Genomic DNA, 22,144 nt, shown 5'->3' with positions numbered 1-22,144 from the left:
ATATCCCTTGTTTGAATTATATATAGATATATAATTTCAATAAAAAATGATAATTAAATTTAAAAAAAAAACCTTCAAATTCTTTCCCTATATTACCCGAAAGATCTGGTGGAATCCAATCTACAGAAATACCAATAATATCAGACAAACTCCACAATGCATATCAGAAAGTATACTCTCAACCATGTAGAAGTGCTATACATCCATGTTTATAAAGCACGGATGAGAAAACATTCGTTTTTTAATTTCTGCTTCATATTCTCTCCAATTTTCAATATGATGGACATGGGCCACAAAATAAGAACCGACATTTAAAGGATTTCGAGTACCAAAACGACACAAATATAACTTGAAATTACATCAACGTACTAAAAAGTGTTCAAAAGCTAATAAAAATTGGGAATCTTCATGAAAACCAAACAAGAATCTTCATTAGTTTTTCTGATTTATTTTCCATAAATTCAGTACATCCATATCTAAATCAATTTCTTGCAAAAATGAAATAATTTTGTGCGTTTATTTATTTCTTGAGTATTTATATTTAAATAGTTAAATAAATTTTTGAGCTATCAATTATTTAAGGATATTCTTATAAAAAAAATAGGGTGTCAATTAAACTTCTGCGATAACATATTTTGTTGCCAAATATTTTAATAATTTTAATTGCGCATCAATAAACCATGAATTCGGAATCATTCAATTTAAAGAACGTTATTATGCGCATGCTCAGAAAAAAAAACTTTTTTACGTCATAATTAAAAACTATTACTCCACCTACAAAAAATTTTAAACTCTTAGCACCTCTTTTTTTTGAACAAATATATTCTATTTAGAATAATTAAATACACAAAACACAGAATAATAAATCTTTAAGAATTTCAAATATATTTTGACTAGTTTCTTCTTCTTTTTATTTAAATCAGAAAAGAGAATTTTTTTTTTCATTCACCATTTAGAGATACTTTTTCATTGCTACTTTGAGAATTAATTTCTTCTTCCTCTTCCTCCTCAGTTGTCGGTTCTTCCAAATCTCTAGAGATGTACACAGTACGCAGCTGATTAGATGTGTTTTCTTCATCACTAGACAAGTCTTTCTGGCTGTGCACCGAGAGTTCTGCGTCACTTCCTGTTCGTTGATAGCCATTTTCGCCATTGTAATGGAATGAAGTCGAATTAACGTTATCGGAATGAACGGGAGGAGAAGCGCTCGTTTCCGATTTTTGCCTTTTCACACTCACTTCGCCGCTAGGTGGCGTGTTCTCGACGTTTCCTGAGGTCTCGCTTAAGGATTTAGGAGACGTGGTTCCTTCCATTTCGGAGAAGGGTCGTTTGGAGAATGGATATTCGGGCCGTCCGGATTCCGACAGGTTCGGTGCGCTGACCTGACCGTGTTGAGTGACCTTACCGATGAAACTGCGAATTTCGTCGAAGTACCTTTCGTCTTTGTCGCCGTCTTCGACGGCGCGTTTCGGGGAATCGTCGAGAATGGTCGGTCCGTCGGACTCGTGCTTTTTCAGATGGCGGTCGAGGTTGGTCTGCTGACCAAAACAACGATCGCACAGCGGACATTTGAACGGTTTCTCTTTGTTGTGGATGTTCCTGACGTGTCGCTGCAGGTTGGACGAAATGCTGAACGAACGCTCACAGTACTTACATTTGTACGGCTGCTCTCCCGTATGGGTGCGCAAATGGCGCGTGAGATTGGCCGATCGAGGGAACACTTTACCGCAGAACTTGCACGAGTATCGCTCTTTGGTTTTCGTTAAGTGCGAAGACAGAATGTCGTGGACCGGCTTTCCTAACTTGCCCATCTGTGCTTTCATGAAATCCAACGAGGGGGCGTTGTTCAGCAAGGGCCCCAAAAAGGGATAATTGGACGGAAATGCTGGAATCATCCTCTCCGGGTTGCTGAAGAGAGTGAGCGCGATCTTTTCTTGTTCCATCCGATACATGGACTCGAGAAGCATTGGATGTAATGGACGCGGGTAAGCAAGTTGGACCGGGGAAGGACACGATGGAGTTGGACTCTCCTGGTAATCGTTATCTTTTTGGTCTGCTGACTTCGAGTCGAGGCAGATACGAAGATTGTGATGCATGTCCTTAATAGGGGATGGAACCTTCTTTGGTATAACCCTTAGGTCCAGAGGTTCTTCGTTACATGTTTCTTCCGATTCAGAAATCTTTGACTGGAATTCGGTTGAGTCACGAGCTGGTTGACGATTCTTGTTCTGCGACAGGTCATAGGGCATATCGGTGTCACTATTGCCGTTCGAACACTCGAAACGCAAAGACCTGATCAAACCGTTCGATGGATACGCTGGCCCCATGGTTTCCGGCTCTGGACAGACGGCTGCTAACTTAGGGGAACTTTGTCTCTGAGCTGCGAACATGTCTGGAGAGTTGCAAGCGCTTGGAGATGACCCTGTGTTCGAGAGTTGTTTCTCGTATTCTATATCGGAGAGAGACGTCGTTTCCTCGCTACCCTGGTAAGAAGTGGTTTCTTCTGAAACATCAGAATCTGTGCCTTCCGAGTTGGATTTGACCAGGTTCAGCTTTTCCCCGTTAAAGGATCCATAGTTCTGGACAGTCTGGGTTTCCTGCTTCGTCTCTGGAGCGCCCTCTGGAATTAGTAGGGGAGGGAGTGGATTGAGGAATCCCTGTGATAGTTGGACTCCTGGAAGAACGGGATAGGGAACGATAGGAGATGAATAAAGTGAGTGGTATACCAGAGAAGAAGAGGCAAGTGACAAATTTGCTTCTTGGGAGTCTGCAACAAAAGATTTATTAAAATGTCTCTGTCGGAAATTTACGTCAGCTGTAGGATCTATAGCCTTACTGTCACAGTATTTCCTGTGTTTAGCAAGTGACGTAACAGTAGAAAAAAGTTGCTTGCACTGGTTGCATTTGATCTGCATCCGACAGGTGGCGTGCATGCGCTTGTGACGACACAAGTTAGAAAACTGAGTATAAGCTTTGCAACACACTTCGCATCGGAAGGGTTTCACGCTGCTGTGAATATGAGTATGCTGTTTTAAGCCGCTAGAGGTCGCAAAAGTCTTTCCACATTCAGGACACGCGTGGGATCTGGCACCGATGTGTTGAGAGCGAACATGACGTTGAAGGTTACTCGGATCGGTGAAGGTTTTCTTGCAGTTTTCGCAAACGTATCTTCGACAGTCGGTGTGAGCCACCTGGTGACGGTTTAGGTTACTTCTCCAGTTGAATACTTTGGGACAGCGATCGCACTTGTATTCCCGTTCTTCACCTTGGTCTTGGCAGTAAGAGCCACTTCTCAGGACATGATCTTTAAAGCTACATAAAGAAAAAAAAAAAAACAAGATATCGCTTATAAAAAAATATTCGAAAACAATATTAAGTATTCAAATCTTATTTTTTATTATAAAATTGAATCGAAAGACACAAGTTCTATCTCTTTCTGACTTCGTCACTCTTTGTTTTGTGGCATTTTGCATTATGTTAATATTAATAAAAAAATTCCACTGACACCAAGGTTATCTCTGAAGCTTCTACAAGATAAATGACTAAGGATTTATAATTATTGTTCCGAAATTAACAGCAATAATATATATCTTGAAACAAATCTTCGTTTTGTATGGATATCACAGAAAGCTAAATATGGAAACTAGTCTGGTTGGATGGTGCCAGACACGTGGGTGTATAAAGGAAACGATGGCAGTGATAGAGTAAAGAGTCACAGGGTCTGAAAGAAGTAATTAATATCGTCATCTTCCCCTCCATCATTTCTCTACAGTAAAGAAATCTCAATCCTCCAAAGAGATGAATTTTGCAAAATCATACATCTGTACACAGGGCAGAGGATTCTTTACTTTTTGGTTCTCTCAGGTACGCTACAGCTTTTTGGAAGACACCTGTGAAGATCTAACTGTTGAGTTAATAAACAAAAATAAATAAAACGGAAGTTATGTGGATAAAGAAGCGATCGTTGCTACCACACGTTTTCCAACCCAGGGATCTGCGAAAGATAGCGGAAATGAAGGTAATATTTCAATTACCTTCATCTCAGAAAAAAAAAAAAAAAATCAGAAATGAAAAAAAAAAATGTATATTTTTTACTTTTAATGATTTTTTGAATAAAGAGTTTTTTTTTTTCTTTCTGAAAAAATAATCACAATTACAGGCATACTCCGGACACATATTATTTCCCAGACCACTGTCGTATACGAATCACTGCCTTTTTTTTTTCACTTAAAGTTGCCTGTAATGACTTAATAACGTTTTTAATACATCAAACCAGTTTGGTCATCAATCTACACCATTAAAAGTTTTTCCATTTCGGCAATAAGGTTGTCGCGTTTACGAATAACTCGAGTATTAACCCAACGTATCACTTTTCACTAAGAACTTTATCTTCGTTTGTAACTACTGTTCTTACAGTAAATTTAGCCTTGATTCACGGCAACGTCATGTCGATAAAACTGTCGTATGAGTGAATACATCGTCGTATAAGTAAACATTGGTCATAATTGAAGAGGTCGTATGAGCGGACTGTCGTAAAGGCGTCGTAATGCGGGATATCAAATCGGTATTATTAAATTACAGATGCCAAATTTAAGAGAGAGAGACTACATCGACTGGATTAGTTTCTCGCACGGGATCATTTGTTACACTACTTAAAAAAAATAAACAGGTTCGTATAATATTTGAAATGATACTTGTATATTTGAATTGTTATTTCATGTCGCGTGCTGTTCCAACAAATAAACAGATCTTCAAGGTCCATTGTTTCGTCATATACAGAAATCACCAACTTAACCTTCCTATTTGCCTGAGGAAAAAATCGAATTCTCAAAAATTGCCAATTGAAAACGACTTGGACTGCAGTCTGAAAATATTGTAATATAAAGTAGTCTTTAATTATTCAAATACGTTCCTTTTGTTCTTTATTAAAGGGGTTGGATTAATCATTAAGACCGTATTATTTACTTCTGACCAAGGACATACATACCGGAAGAAGTAATGGACTGAATTTATATATTTTATATTTAAAACATGTATAGGTGTATCAAGTTTATTTCAAAATAAATTTAAAAAATAGCAAAAGATAACGTAATGTTTTTAAATATTTATGTTTTATATAAATGTCTTTTATATTTCTATTTTCCTTTTAGCGATCCGTGGGAATAATCTGCGCTAAATCAGGTGCTATCCAAGTTGGAACTCCAGCCAAGGACCTCGCCCTACTCATATCTATATCTGTCAGCTGATCGAGTCTAATTAATGCCCAAGACACGAGTATTTCATATTGTTTCGGGCAGGACCCAACTAATAATCACGATTAAGTATTCCAAGTTTGGAACTGTTCCAATTTTTCATATGCAAATATGACAATCAGGGCGTAATTGCACTACATTAGCAAGTTTTTGTTCATGAGATAAATAATGGTATTTAAGTATGGAGTTAAAGCACTATAACAGCCTCACATAAATCATCATCCAAATCAAGCACATAGAAAGCTTTCCAAGCCACATTATAATAACTTTTGTAAACGACTACGCACGTTTTTTTTTTTTTTTCTTCGAAGTTCATTTTTCGTTTTACCCAATCGGAAGCTCTGTTTACTAGGATAGCACGTCTCCAATACTCAGCAGGAAAGGATTGTAACTTTTAAATTGGAAGTGGGTTCAAATCACTTCAACAAATCGAAGGTACATTTTCCGCTCCTTTTAAGCTGACGGCTGAGGTACTTGGTCTCAGACGGTGGCGTACACTAACAATACGTTAGGTTACAAGGCAATTATATCATTATCCTTTAACCTTAGTTACCTCGGTATTAACTTTAAAATAATCATAACTGGGATTAGAAAATAAATTTTAAGATGGAATTAAATATCACTTTAATATCCGTTAGCATCGATGAAGTTCAAAAATTTTAGTATTTAATTCATTAAGAAGAACCTGAAAGACATTTGCAGAAAAAAAAAATTGTGATTATACATTCGCTGTCTTCGCATTTCTAAAATGCTTCTATTTATCTATTGTTGCGTAATTCCAGTTGGATGTTGATTATTGTCAATGACTTGAGTATATTGTTAAAATCGCCTGTATTTATCTACTGTCATTTTTCATTTATTGATGTTCACGTAAGTATGTTGTTCTTGAACAACAACACTTAGGCAATATTAACCGAAAAACAACAATACAGAATATTATACGCTTTCAACAATGTCTGGCGAAATAGCCAATGAACATCAAGCTAAAAATCAACGAAAAGTTTAGCCTTCAACAACAGACAAATAGAGCAAGATTTCAACATGCAAGTAAGTCACTTATTATATATGATATCATGAATAATGTCCTTTTAGAAAACAAATTCTAGATGTTTCTCAAATCACCTTTTGGAATTTTCCTCTAAAGTATTGCCTCTGGAGCTGACGTCAGCCATAAAATTTGAATATACATAGATAGTTAGATGCTTTCATGTAGAACAAAGTATCTCTCTCTCTCTCTCTCTCTCTCTGAAAGGATAATCGAACCATAAATATCGTACTCAACTTGCATTTTTTTTTCCCTTTCTTCCTCCCTGAATAATTTTTGTGATGGTTTAGGGATATTTTTTCTTTGTACCTTTTGTAACTTTGTTACTAGAAGAATGGTTATCCTTAATACTGGAGTGACTTAAGAAAAGATAGTTTCTAAACAAAATGTTTTTAAGCTGCTAGGGATAGCGACTCCATTTTGTTACTGAGTTAATGGGTTCGAATCCTACATTGACATAAAGGACTTTAGGTGAGAGTGTAACACTATATTCCCGCTTACCGTAGCTCAATCAGTATAAACGAAGCTCTTTGGTCGGAAAAACCTGGGTTCGATTCCCGTTCATGATAGGAGGAACCTTTATCTGGTCTCTTTCGACTGACCAGCGGTAGAGGGTTTTTTCTCCCGGAAACTTGGGTTTTTTGGTCCTTAGAACAGGCAAACCGACCGGTAAACACACACACGGATCTACAGTCATAAAATACATACTTAGTCCCTCATTAGGAGGGCTCAACCTGTCCTAAGGGACGGTTGAGGAAAGGGGGGAAAAACCCCACACGAAATTTAAAAAAAAATCTCGCTTACCGGAGACAGGAAATCGAATTAAAAATATCGTATCTAGGGTTCCCAGTTTATTTTACACTCATCCTCCTTATAATCTTTTATTGGATGGGATTTTCATAAAAATAAAAAAAAAAATCTAAAAGGTTAGGTCATTTTTATTAATAATTATAATCAGGAGCCTCTGTAGCTCAGTCGGTTTCGATGAGGTCCTCTTGGCGGAAAGACCTGGGCTCGATTCCCATCTATGACGTGAGGAACATTTATCAGGAATTTTCAATCGAAGGTGAGTTAGACGGTCTCATACAAGAGACGAGGGTTATTCTCCGGAGACTCGGGTGTATCGTTATTAGTATTATTTCCTCTCCGACTACTGGGTGGAGGAAAAATATACATTTGTAAGCATGAGCTGTAACAAGCTCCACCTATTGTTTTTAATATTTCTAATTTGCTAGTTTTTTTTTTTTTTTGTCTGTTTCGGTTTAACATTTATCTACCGTGCTTCTATCCAGAGTGACTAATACCGCATTTATATATACTATTAGCCATTATTAGTTTTATTTATTTCAAAAGCTACGAAATTGCCTTTATGTATGATTAGTATACATAATTGTTATTTCTACTAAGAACCACATGTTTATATCATTACCTCGCCCTGTTTTTAAAGAAAAGTTAAAAGAGAAGCATTATGAATGCATGCGACAGTTCCTGTTTGGCCACCATACTAATGATGTCCATTCTGGTTCCACACACACACAAAAGATGGCTTCACTTTTACATCATGTGACGCAACAATAATACAAGCATGCAACTGTCTTCCTGTTTGCTCTGCTACCAGTTCAAGGTCATAGTTTACGGCTATAACTAAAAGGTTATCAGTATTCGTTATCTTCTTAATACCGACTGATATACACCCTTCAGAGGAAAGGAAAATAAACATTATTCATTCGTTCGTTTTTTCCTGGTGGAGAAGAACGCTACGATGTGCTCATTTAGAAGGTGCGATGTGGAAATGCGGCTCCGTAGAGATTTTTATTGCTCGTAAATGTTTCTGAGAATACATCAAACTACCGTCGTCGGGTATGGTAATAGCATGGATTGGTTTACTAATTTAGTTTATTTATTTATTTTTTTTTTTTTTTCGCTTTTAGATTCGTCACGATTGGCGTTTAATTCCCGGAACAATTAAATTAATGTTTCCAATAGAGATATTTTCATCCATTAATTATACATTTCTTGTCTATTATTTCTGTTCCACTGCACCTGATGATCCTTAAATGCCTAAATGACACGACTGTGAACTCATAAGTCAGATTAGTCCGTCGGTAATTTGAAAGTACTGATTCGAATATGAACACCCAGTCAGATGAAAAAATTACAACTGCTACCTATTAAATAGACAGAAAGAGTGCTTTATTTATTTATTTTTATATTACTGTATGATACCGTGGTTATTGGACAAAAATCAACGAGTACCTCCACGTGATTCACAATTGGGACAATGCAATGGGAATAGAAACATTTCATGTAACTTTATTACCAACTGATACTCAATCGTCTTATGAATTATCCAATGGATCACAACACCTCGACTTATCATCCATGATCATCTATGAACGATGATCACGATTATCATGTTGGAATCACCTTATGAGCCATGATCACAAATTATGAACCATGAATCATCTTAAGAACCATGATCACATTACGAGCCATGAATCGTCATATGGAATCACCTTATGAACCATGATCACAAATTATGAACCATGAATCGTCTTATGGAATCATCTTATGAACCATGATCACAAATTATGAACCACGAATCATCTTATGAACCATGATCACAAATTATGAACCACGAATCATCTTATGAACCATGATCACAAATTACGAACCATGAATCATCTTATGAACCATGATCACAAATTACGAACCATGAATCATCTTATGAACCATGATCATCTTGTAAACATGGTTCATAAGATGATTGTGAATTTGTGACCATGACTCACAAGATGATCACCACGTTGTAATCATGGATTTGTGGCAAGCCGCAACTAGTCTGAAGTCCCTATTTATGAGATGTCTTTGCTTAGTGATTTTTCTCGAAAAATGAAAATGAGGTAAGTTAATTCTCGGTTCAGAATTATGATGGATTTCCGTTTTTCCAGATGAGTATACGATATTCTTTTAAACATGTAGAATTGCAACAAAGCAGCCTCCAGAATCAATCCACGGTTAAGCTCAGCAAGTTCATTTATACGATTTACGTTGTATAAATGAACACAAACGTTACTTCACACCTTCCCTTTTCCAGTAAATTATTACTAGAGTCAAAATTCGTATATCATACACTGGAGCTGTGGTGGTCGTAATACTTTCGAAACTCAGTATATGCATGACAGGTGGACTCGAACTTAAGGCATATCACGTATCAGGAACAGACTGTGTCCGTTTGTTCTTGGTGTGTGCGTTTTACATTTTGTGTAATCACCTCATTCAGAATAGTCTAGGACTGTCCATTCTTAACAGAGAATCTGGGAAAGTAAGTGGATTCACTCAAGTGTGATGGAAAGAAAGGGAAAAAAAAATCCTTTGAAATAGTACAAACAGGAAATACAGAAAAAAAGTAGATAGTCAACGTAATAATCTCGTACCAGACAATAGCAGGATATTCCTTTCCAAGTATGTCTTCAGTGTTTGCAAACTAACTAAACCCTGATCTAGTTTTCTAAGTGGAATTTTTTTTAGAATTTCTTGGCATTAACAGAATGATTCTCCCTCCCCTCCAAAAACTACAAAAGTCCATTATTCATGTTGGAGCAAAGAAAGATAACTTTCGTTTTTATTTTTTCTCTACTGGGAAACATGATTATAATTTTTATTAGTAAAATTTAATCTAAAAACTAATGCTAAATAAAAGTACACTGCAACAGAAAAAGGAACTCCTTTTGTGTAGGTTCGGAGTTCCACTTTGATTCAAATCTTTCATTTTCAACAGAATGACTCAGGTTCGTGTCTTTGATGAGGTACATTTATAGAAGTCTTTCAACTCTTATAAGGAGGTTGTGGAACTCTCCTTAAAAAAAAAAGAAAAGAAAAAAAAAGACAAACCTGCCTAAGAACACATGGAATTAAGAGATAATATATAATAGCCTAATGACTTTAACAAAACCATAAAAACACGCATGTGCAAAAAACTTTAGTACAGTTTTTTTTTTCTCCTGGATACGCGAATTTTTATCTCGGAAAACCGATAAGAACACGTGCACTTTACAGCCATAGCACACAGTGCAGACAGAATGAACTGCTTTATAATGAGAGGATGCCGGGGATGCTTGGAGTACAAGTGATTGAGTCCAACGAAAGGGAAGATAATATGAGAAATTAAATAGAGATCGAATTCTAATGGTAGCTAAAGCTTCTTTAAAATAAAATAAATAAATAAATAAAAAGATCACAATAGCTATTGGGCAAAGATTGCGAGGATCAAGTCTCGATTATAGCATTAAGCTTTTTTCAAATACAGTACAGTCAAACGAAAGAATTCTCCTTTCAATCTATCCAGAATAGATTGAATATATGGAATTCAATAGAATTTATCCAGGTTTTATTATTTAGCTTACGAATATTTATGGAGCCTTTGTTCGAAAGGGGGATGATGCACTCCACTTCATAGTGGGTTGATGTATATTTTCTTCTGAAAATATTTGGGTGTATCTGTGTATTCCTGGTTTGTTTTTTTGGAAGGAAAACACGAAAGAGAAAAATTTTTTGGAGTACATATCGTCATCAGGTTGAAGCAGATGGTGCTGCTTTCAGATGCCGAACGGAAGAAATGTGTGTTCCGGCAACCAAATTCGATCGTGCACCGGTCAAAGTTGTCGCGTTGATTCATAATTGCTCCAATTAAGCATGCCATAAGCAATTGGACTTGTACTCCTCCTAAAGTATGAAATACTACTACACATATTACGAAGAACAAAAAATAAGGAATTTCGATAACCAAACACAATATTCAAATGAATTTACAAACACAAACCAAAATACTCTTAAAGATTCTCAAACAGGAAGTAAGGTGTAACATACCTAAGATATACAACCCTCAATTAAGCCAATGAAAGCGTTGTCACACCAATTTATAAACCACGTATTAGAGCACTATCGTATTGAAGCTAAGGACCGTTAACCGATAGATGTATAGATTTTTATCTTCTCCTGAGATCGGTTAACTCGGTCAAATATGATAAAATCCTCGAAAAATTCCTCTCGGCTATGACGGCTTTTGATCGGACATCAATTAAATGCAATCAACAGGAGTCATTAATGTTTCTTCTTTATTTAGATATCGTCTCTGATTAAACTCATCATTTCTACGGTCTCCTAATAATTTGATAAGGATAACACAATTCCGGTTTTGCTTCAGGCCATTTATATTAAAAGTCTTTCTAAAGTGAATTAAATAGTTCATAAAGAAAAAAACGATGACAATCCCAATGTAAAAAAGCACATCATGGGGTTATTGACGACTTCGTTGATTAAATCAGAACAGCCATCAGTGATAATTATCAATCAAGTAACAATTATTACATTTTGTTCTAACACAAACTAGCTTATCAGACATCGTTCAGTATGCATGATTCATACCCGAAGTGCCCACACTATTTTAAAATATTGGGTAATTAGGTTTAAGCGTCACAGATGAGGCTGAAGATAAAAACGCTTCGCTGTCTGTCTGATTTCGGAGTGACCTCAGAGAATTAGAAGCGAGCCTGAAGGGGTGAAATCCATCATTTTTACTTCACTCCATCCAGCTGACATCTCTGGCCTAGATTTTTGTTTTCTTATGTGTGTGTGTGTGTGTGTGTGTGTGTGTTTTTCTTTCTTTCTTCCTTACTCTTTCTACCTTACGACATAACAAGGCACCTAACCTACATTCACATTTGAGGTAACGAACATCTAGTACGGACGATTGTACATCCACGCCTAAGTCTGGAATTTGCTGCGTTTCACTATATCGCTAATGGTTCATTGACCACACCCTTATGACCGCTTTAGAAGACAAGAGAGTGAAAGAAAGATAAATATCCGTACACTTTTTTTTTTTTTTTTATTATTGAGGTTTCAGTTACCCATTCTTCCCTTTACCACTTTGTGTACTCTTTAAAGCTCCCTATTTTATGCCGTTTCGTTGCTTCAAAAGTGTGCTAATTTATTTCGGTATCAACACTATTGTTAATGAACAAATGTTGAGATAGGGGTGGGAATAGAGAGGGAATGGCTCTTCCATTTACTATGGTTTACTTAGGTCATCCCTACTGGGTTATTATCTTCTGACTCCAATCCTCGTCATGAAAGAGAAATGGAACATTTCATAATTTTAATACACAAGTGTTGATCATCACTATAATTGTCGTCATCGAGATGTCCATAAAGTTTTTGATCACATATAGTTCCTGGCAGTCATCTAGAAACTATATGTGATCATCACTACAATAACGCGTGAACATCGAAATGATCATCAGGCATCATTGTTGGCTAGAATCTCTCAATGCTGACGTACTTCTAAATGCCTGCCAGAAACTATATCTGATCATTACAACAATAACTCATTCTTTGGTGATGATCAAATAATTGTTTCAGTCAATTTATCAATAAATAATTGATGCATGTCATCATTTTAATTACGTTAACCCATAGTTTTTTCTGTGAACCTTTTTACTGTAATTTTTTTTCCATTAATTTCTAATATTTTTTTCTCGTTTCTCTTTTTTTTTTTTTTTTTTCAGAATAAGAAACCCATCTAAAGCAAATAGAGATTTTATATTCTTCTTTTTCACATTATTCTTCAAAACCTTGGTTATTTTGCTATCATCGAAATAATCAACATTCGATCTTTTTATGTCATCGAATGATCAATTCGTAATATTAAAATTATTTTAGCTACATATCCTAGCTATATCATTAGGACTGCAGCTTTCATGTCGATTTTAAATCACAATCTTATTAAAATATTTCAAAGAACAATAATAAAGGTATTTCGTAGCTATATAGTCAAAGCTACTATAGATGAGTGCGACTGATTGCTACAAGAATATCAGTTTGGGTATACCAGCAATGTCAAAGCGATTCCAAAGCTTCTAAGGGAATATGGAACACACACACACACACACACACACACACACATAGGGGAATGAAAAGGGAGAAAGTTTCGAGATGTTTTGCTCATTGATCAAACTATTTCTTGGGAGCATGCATTTTTTTAGGTGATCTGAAGTAGCATGAAAAATTCAGGATTTTGGGCTTTGTACCCCCCCTATGATATTAATTAGTTTCAGAGAAGGAAATTACGGAAGTTGGAATTATGGAAGCGGTAACTACGAGGGCAGAAAGCTAGTTCATATATGTATAAAGCAAATAAGACTACGAGGCTACTTTATTATGTCTGTTGATTGTGTGTATGGCTTGTGTGACTATTTTGCGAGATCACAATCCCGTTTGATTGGAGGAATGAAGTAGTTTGAAAATGTTCTAGTTTATAAGAAAGATTATTCCGGTAATTGGACCACATATTTATTACGATGAATAACAATAAAAAAACAACCCGACAAGTTTCGTAAGTCGTATGACTTACATCTTCAGGGGTCAAAGGTAACTAAAAGTTAAAACACACGAAATGAGAAATTACTTAAAATAGTTCATTCTATGCAGTTGTCTAAATTAAATATCCTAAATCATTAATTGAATATCCTAGTTCTAGTTTGTTTTCCAGATTAGGTGCTTCCGGATTATAAAACCCTTAGCCCATCAAAAGTACTAAAACAAAATGTGCAATAGATTTATAACCTTTCGTGGATATAATGCACACACACACACACAAAAAAAAAAGCCACAACACATTTTTTTAAACACGTGAAATACCTATCCTTGCTTAGTAATGCATTTAAAATTTTTAAAATTCAAAGGCTAATAAGAACCATATTTATTCCACGGAGAACTTTGCATAGTCATGGATGTGGTGAAAACATCATCTCTGATGGCAGATTTTCACAATCGTAGTCTGCATACTTCTTGATCAGACTTGGTCTCTCAACAATTGCCATTGTACGACATAATTCGCGAATGCGGGGGGAAGAATAAATCTAGAAATATTTTACAAATTTTAATTTGACACTAAGCCACAATTCACAAACGGATTTTTAACCATATTCTTTACTTTTCTCTCTCTCTCTGTGTTCCTTAGTACGTTCTTTCATACGTATTACATACGAATATTGGCGTCAAACAATTCTTATCTGCTGATTTCTTCCCATAACCTTCAAGCAAATCGTGAAATACATTCAGTAATAAAAATTAAGCGCAAAAACCCACACTGACGCACGTCATTCGGCTATTTCGTTTTATTTTTTAGTTCCCTTAAAAGAAAACAACCGAAGAATTCTTGTTTATAATTTATTGCACGGGGTGTGTCAACCGAAGCCGAGACAGTTTGCGAAATTCCATAACTTCTTAACAGTAATTTTAGATTAAATCAAATTAAATGTGTAGAAAAAAGTAGGGTAATGATAGAGATCGCGCGATATTGTGGTTAGCTGAGGGGAATTTTGATACGCGTGGAAAAAGAGAATGACATTTTAGGAAACAACAGCCTCCTCGATGTATGTGGGGAAACCCCTCTTTTGAGCTGATTACCCGTTATTTCTGGGGCGAACCGGTTGTCCAGAAATGTCGAGTCATAGAAGGTACATCGGAAGGTAATGATTATTCAAGTGTGGGATTCTTATTTAGATCGAAAAACAACCTTATCGTAGGACACACCCATTTGTCTATTAGTTCGTTATTACAAGATTTATAGCTATATTAAAGAGATCATTGAGTTATATAGGAGGAGAAGTCATATACGATGTATTGGTAAGTTCAACTTATTATTAATTTTTGACTTGTGATAATAAAAAAATAGGAAAAAATACATCAATTTGATGAAATAAAAAAAAAAAAACATCCTTAGCTCACTCATGGTACAAAATATACTATAGATTTGCAAATAACCTTTCTTGGGTGGGAGTGACATTTAAAAAAAAATCCGAACTAATTTGAATGGCAATCTCATGAATGATTGCAGTATTCCTAATAGGCTAATAATCTCATGAGTCTATTACAAATCCTATGGAGGAAGTTTATGGCTGGGATGATCGAAGCATACCACAGTGTCAGTTGGCTGTGAGTTTTGGAGCAAGTGATTTGTACCGAGATTTATCAGACAAGAGTTAACAGGAGAATTATAAAATGCGATACAGTTTTAGGAACTCTAATTTGAAACCTGCCAAATACACGGACCTTTAGTTAGCTAGCTATTTTAATACAGCAAATAAGAGAAAGCATTGTTGGCTATTGGACGATGACAAGTATGCGAACGCATCGTGAACTATGTGAACTCAACAAATAAGTTAAAACATTGTTGGCTCTTTGAACCCAACAAATACGCGAACACATTGTTGTCTATATGAATACAACAAATATAAAGAATGAATTGTTCACTATTTTTGAAAAGGTTTGCGAGTGCGGGGTTTATCAATGCTTCAACGCATTGTGGTTTCTAAGTAATAAGAACAATACTTATTTGTTGAAAATGTCTGGGTTCGAATCTCGTCCTAGGAAACGAGCAGGGCTTGTAAAGCGCTTCGGCTACGATGAGTTATGATTGGAGTTTCTTTCTCTCGAATACCAAATTTGAATCTCCGCAATACAGATGGCCTAGAACATGCACAACTGAAAAGTATAATAAGTTCACCTTACAGTATGATTAGGTTTGCCTCGTATTATTAAAAGCCAAAAGCAAGCTATTTATTCTTCACGTATTACTGGTGGATCAAGTGTTTTACTCGTTTATATAGGAGATTACTGATCACGTGATGTTTTGATAGAGAATAATCTCACAAATATTTCAGTTAGGATACAGTTAAATAACACCCTGAACTTAATCTACAGAAATAGCTAATCTAAGTTATCCGCATAAACATATGCGACCATTTGTTAGAATTAGAACAACGTATTACACTTTTGGAGCCCAGTGACAACAGAGATAACATCGTACGCAACATTGACCAACATTATGAACATATCCAGAACCTTTATAAGAGACCCAAAAAAAAAAAAGTCTATTAGTTCTAAATTTGTATAAATTTCACAAATGAGAATACATTATTCAATCAGAGGCAGAGTTTTATTTTTACTCTCTCTCTCTCTCTCTCTCTCTCTCTCTCTCTCTCTCTCTTAAACTCCACTTTAATTAAACAGACAGTTCATTCCTAGCTTACGTACACCGTTGCAGATATAGTAACACACAATACCACGAGGGAAAGGGTTCTGTGTGGTGTGTTTCTCAACCATTTTCTCAAGATGTTTGTCTATTTACATAACTGAAAGCGGGATTCTGGATGAAAAACTCTTATGCTTTACACGTAATACTGTTTTTAATCAACTTTGCTAGAAAAGACAGGAAAAAATCTATTTCTTTCAGGAAATTTTCATGCAGATGTTTTTTTTACGCTGGTTGTTTGGAGTTACGGGCCGATACAACGAAGACTGATAGGCCAGGGGGGGTCTTACGGCTATTTATTGCGCGTGTTCTTCTACTCGGTTTGGCTGTATGCGGGAAGAATCCCAGGGAAGAAACATTATCATGTCTACATGAGATAGCCTAACTCATCTTCGGATTAAAATCTCTTATACAAGTTCTTCTCTCCCTAAGACGGCATTTGAACCCAGTTGAAACTAAAAGGTATCGTCGTTTGCCTAATGAGCTATAGAACATACGCACAGACAAAGAGAAACAGACAGCGGAGAGAGAGAGAGAGAGACACACAGTTATGGGTAGTTGGATTAGTCATAAGGCTTCTAAGGCTATTAGGTGTTGGTTGCTATGTCTGGTAAGAATGCGGAATAAAAATTATGAACTATACGAAGGAAATTAGCTGTGACAGAACAAATAAATAAATATTGATTCATTTATTTGTTTGTTTCCTTCTTTTTTTTCTTAGTCATTTCTTCGCCGATATTTACATTAGTGTCTTCATGGGGTTGTTATTGTTTCAAAATGAACAGACTTGGAAGCTAAGGTTGTGAAATCAGTGTATTGTCTGTGAACTGTTTGTATGTCAGGAGAAGTGCTGTCCTTTCTACAAAAGAAAAAAAAAAAACGACTTTCTACAGCGAAGGACTTTATTTGAGACTTTTTTTCTCTGCTATAGTTGAATAAAGCCCAGAATAATTCTTGCGTTCTTGATGGAATTCGAACCCAGGTGTTTCCAACCAAAGAACACGTGATTATGACTGCACAATGGAAACGTCCAGTGTTGAGGCAGTTCTACCTTCTTTCAAATCAAATTATCAGCTCTGTACACACAGTTTTCGGTCTGAGAAATATACAGTATGTATTCATGGGCCAGTTTGTTTGTTTTCTATGAGGAAAAATCCTAATTCACTGAAAAAAAAAAAAAAAAAAAACTATTCCATATGTTTAATATTAGCCAGTTCGCCAAAGGGGGGGGAGTCAAAAACACTCACGCAGAGAGGCGTAGAATTTTTCTACACTTATTCTATTCTATTTAGAATGCAAGAAACAAGCAAATATCAAAAAGGACATCGTGTTGCCACTACGGCGCTTCTGACAGCGGAGTCACATATTGGCTGTTGTGCCATCTGGTAGACACAATCGCAACCTCCTTTTCCATGCAAACATCCAATCATACCATAGCGTACATCGTCCAGCTAATTCACACAAAATGATTTTATCGTATAGAGAGAAATGGATCTGAGGATTCTATGGTGTGTGTGGGGGAGGGGGGGGGGGTAATATGAGCGCGCAAGAGTGAGAGCCCGAACTTTTCAATTTCACGCTCTGAATGTAGCAATCCGTTTATTGCTGTGTAAAGAGATTTTTGTGAAAAGAAAAAAAAAAGTGATTTTTCACGTTATCAGACATAAACGCAACCGATATACACTGAATGTCCGTTATGAGTCTCTAACTATAACAGAAACGGGATAAAAGAGACAGACTTGAATATGGTTCAAACAAAAAGAACAAGTCTTTTGCAGTGATATGCCTTTCTGTTGGAAAGACCCGGGTTCGACTCCCGTCTGGGACGCGTAGAGCCTTTATAAGTATTTTTTTCAGTGGGAGTTAGGCGATCTTATAGGAATGCGACAGGTTTTTTTTTTTTTTTTCATCCGGGAAACTCGGGTTTTCTATCCATCAATAATAGCAAACCGGCTAGAAGAGCATGCATTTAACAGACATAAAGCAACGAACTTATAGCCCTATTTGATTCAGTTATAATTCCGAAACACCAACCAATCAAGCCGTTTATTTATTTTATTTCTTTGTAGCTGTTACTCTTTCTAGAAGTGTCCAAACTTAATTCTTCTGCTTATAACTAGGCTTATTGTACCAAGAAAGCAGGCAGCAAACATCACATTTATTTGGAAGCAATTATAGCTGTTTCCAAAAAGTATGTAAAATTATCTGATTCATATCTGAATGCACGTCTTCTTCTTCTTCTTCTTGCTGTCGACTCGACTGTCTTTTCCCTCTGGGTTTGTCCACAATGACGAGATCTGGATCTAAATACTATCCTTCGCCAAGCTAACCACAAAAATTCGAGGAAATACCCTGTTTCCTTTCTTCCCCCCCCCCCCTGCCCAATATGTTGAGTAGGCAGGTGTCTGAAACTAGCATGGGTGTCAGATGAGTCGACTAGCTATGAGAAAAGACCGAAAAATCCCCTCAGGAAAGTCACGAAGCTCACTAACTAAGAGGAGAAAAAAGCTACCAAAAGATTTCTTAGAATTTACGTTACGTAATTCATTCTCTCTCTCATGTTCTTTTTGCTCTTATCTTTTCTCTCAATTATCCTCAGTTAGAAGGATGATGAATGGTCCTTCGCAACTAAAAAAAAAACTTCATAAAAATCGGGAATGTCCGATGATGCAATATGTGGATAGAATGCAATTTTCAGTGCCTAAAAACAACTGAAAAGGAAAACATCGGTTGCCCATGTGGCGTTACTGATTTGTGTGTGAAAGAGGGAAAACGTGAAAACAATGCCTATTTTGTAGTAACAAGGCGCTGGAAATAACGAACTGCATTAAGTATTGGTAGTATGGAAACAATGTTAATAAATAAAGCCGAAACTTTAAGTTACCTGCTCAATTTCTCCCTTTTTTTTTTCCATTGATTTCTTTTTTTTCTTGTTGATATTTAAAGATTTTTTGATGTAGAGAGAAGTGAGGGGAAAAAAAGACTGGGATTAACAATAAAAATAACATCTGGTTAGAATCATTTACTTGATTTATTATACACAGATGCCGTTCTCATACATATTGTGGACTTATAAATCACTGTTGGGATTATGTAGGTCATAAGTGCTAATGATTATAATGAAAAAAAAAAAAAAATCGGATGTAAGGAATAGTTGAATTTCTTCGTGTTTGGCACTACCTTAATCACAATTATATTAACGTCTTGATGTAATTATATATCAAGAAAACAAACCCACGAAAGATATTTTTTGTATTGAATATTTCTAAAGTAATCACGCAGAAAAACTCCATCAGAACCAAGGGTTAAAAAAAAAATAAATAAATAAAAAAACGCTAAGAAACATGTCTTCAGTCACAATCTACAGAAAACACACATTCTTTTAACGAAACTCCTCCTCCCTACTTCTCTTTCTAACGACACGAATAGCTTACTTGCTTACTGTACATCATCGGTGCTAATAAACTATAACAAAGTTGTCGTTGTTCGCTGTTCCTCTATCCTCCGAGAGATCAACTTTCACCCGGTATGGAAACCCCGACAGCGATCGCCAAGCCTTCTTTAATTATGGTCACATGATTACAGAAGCGTGTGCGTATACGTTTGGAAAGAGGGGGCCAGTTCTACTCAAAGAAGCCGCAATAAAAAAAAGAAAAAAAAAAACACAACCACAGATGTTCTTATAAGGTCACCATTGAGAGATGTTCGCTATGAAATGCTTTAAAATTCTATTTTATAAACATCAAGGGAACAACAGTATTTTGTATGCATTTTTTGTATCTGCAGGTCAGTCATAATTAAGAAAAATAATTAGAATTATTATAGTTAAAAAAAATGTATGCTACAAAGGATTATAATTAAATGACTCGGTTTTGAGAGGACTTAAACATCTGGCATTGAGCCAGTTTTTAAACAATAGATATTTAAAGATAATTAACAATACCTTGTATGGGTTACGATGCATTCTTCCCATAATTGGATTTTTACCTTATATATTTAAGAAGGGGGTTCCGAGAAATTTTAATGCTATTCTTAACAACATGTTTCTGAAGTAACGTCATCCATAATGATTCTGAATCTATAATTCCATTCTTTGTTCAACTTCCATCCCATTTATTCACCGCTAAGAAAAAAAAAAAAGAATCTTAATACTGAATAATTATATAAAAATTATTCCCACAAGTTGTAAACACGAATTAATAAGTTACGTTATTTTTGGAACACATCATAGTAAGCTTATGTTGTTTCCGAACGTCCCTAAACCTACAGCATGTCCCATTCTATTAGTCTTTCTATTAGGTATAGAAGCATGCTTGTTTTTGTTCCCTAAAGCTTTATTGCTTCTCTCCAAAAGGGGAAAAAAAAAAAAACCCTCAAATGATCCACTTGTACAACGGTGGGGTTCAATGGTAAACACTGATCCGTTCGACTCCCATCTCTGTATTGAAGCCACTTTTCAACACATTGGGAAAACTACAAGAATTATAAAATTGTTACGTATTAATAGCGTTCGATTGTCGAAGAATGTTTTCATTGTTAAGCCCGGAAATACAAAATGAATTTGCCTTTTTGACACTTTCTTTTTGCATTATCCGGTAAGTTCCTAAAACGAATGTATTTAAATTAATTTAGGCTTAACCACAATCACCAAATCATTGCAATAACAATAAGATAGCCAACCATTAAGAAAAAATAGGGAAGCATTTACCTGACATATTATAGCCGAGTGGCGGATTATTAATCCAACTATTTTTTTTTTTTATTATTTTAAGACGTCGTCGCTCCGAGTTCTTAAGTCCAATAGTCCATAAATAAGTTCACAACAGTTATATCAGTCCATTATACGTAGCAACGTCCCGTATGGGGAACACGATGGGGTTTGTTTACAAGTATCGGAAGATGTCAAGAGAGGGGATGGCGCACACTTAAACACCTCATCACATGTCGGCGTGGAGAACGACTCTCACTGGCAAATCAACTCTCACTCTCTCCTTATCAAACGCAACGTTCCAGCTGGTTGCAAGCGTTTGCTAGAGTACCGTCATCTGCCACGCGACCCGCTTTAAACGGGCGAGCCCTAAGCGCCCTACGCCCATTGGCGGAACGGTCACTGGTGCATCGCGTGTAAGGTTTTTTGACACCTTCCATCTTGCACCTGTCCCGAAGGGAATAGCGGTGTCGACTGTTACCTGCCGCTAGTGGAGCCTTACCTTTCTCAAGGACCCCTTCTCGGCACGCACACGCACACACAAACGCACGCACGCACGCACACACGCACGCACGCACACACACATACGCGCACACACATGGTGGAAGTCAGGCAGCCAATTAGATGAGGGAGGGACAAAAGTCGCTCCAGATCCGAAACGCGCAAAGTCGCGCGCTGCCCCACTTTCGGTAGACTCCTCCCATCGGACGGGTGAGTGAGGAACAAGGTCCGACCATGAAGAGTTAATACTGTCCCGGAGCTACGAGAATCGTTGCCCCGCCGTACTCAGCGACATTTTAATGTCTTGGAACCTCATGACGGAGTATTACCTTTACGGTAAGAAAGTTCTTTTTTTTTTTTTCTCTGTTTTTCTTTACTCGTGTGTGGAATATTCTGAGTTATACGAAATAAAAGCATGTTTATCTTTATTTATATACCTATATATTTTTATTTTTCATGAACAGGTGTTTCGGGAATTTCTCAACAGAGGGCGCCCTGAACCATTTTGGGATTCGACAAGGTTACCGTGCAAGTATTCT

The 22,144-nt window shown here is 36.4% G+C and overlaps 1 protein-coding gene across 1 annotated transcript; it reads right to left on the bottom strand.

Moving 5' to 3' along the window:
- Positions 1–941: 941 nt before the first annotated feature.
- Positions 942–4,985, bottom strand: LOC150107658 (histone-lysine N-methyltransferase MECOM-like). The gene is made up of 2 exons (XM_090391598.1): positions 4,966–4,985; positions 942–3,312 (listed from the first exon to the last, which is right to left on the bottom strand). The coding sequence occupies exons 1-2, from the start codon at positions 4,983–4,985 to the stop codon at positions 942–944; spliced, it is 2,391 nt and encodes a 796-aa protein (XP_090247724.1).
- Between the last annotated feature and the right edge of the window lie 17,159 nt (positions 4,986–22,144).

This window comes from Typopeltis vanoorti, chromosome 4, assembly GCF_054136105.1.
Source record: "Typopeltis vanoorti isolate ZY-2024b chromosome 4, IOZ_Tvanoo_1.0, whole genome shotgun sequence".
Classification (NCBI taxonomy): domain Eukaryota; kingdom Metazoa; phylum Arthropoda; class Arachnida; order Uropygi; family Thelyphonidae; genus Typopeltis; species Typopeltis vanoorti.
Note: the sequence above shows the minus strand (reverse complement) of the source record. Positions and strands in the feature narration are given on the sequence as shown.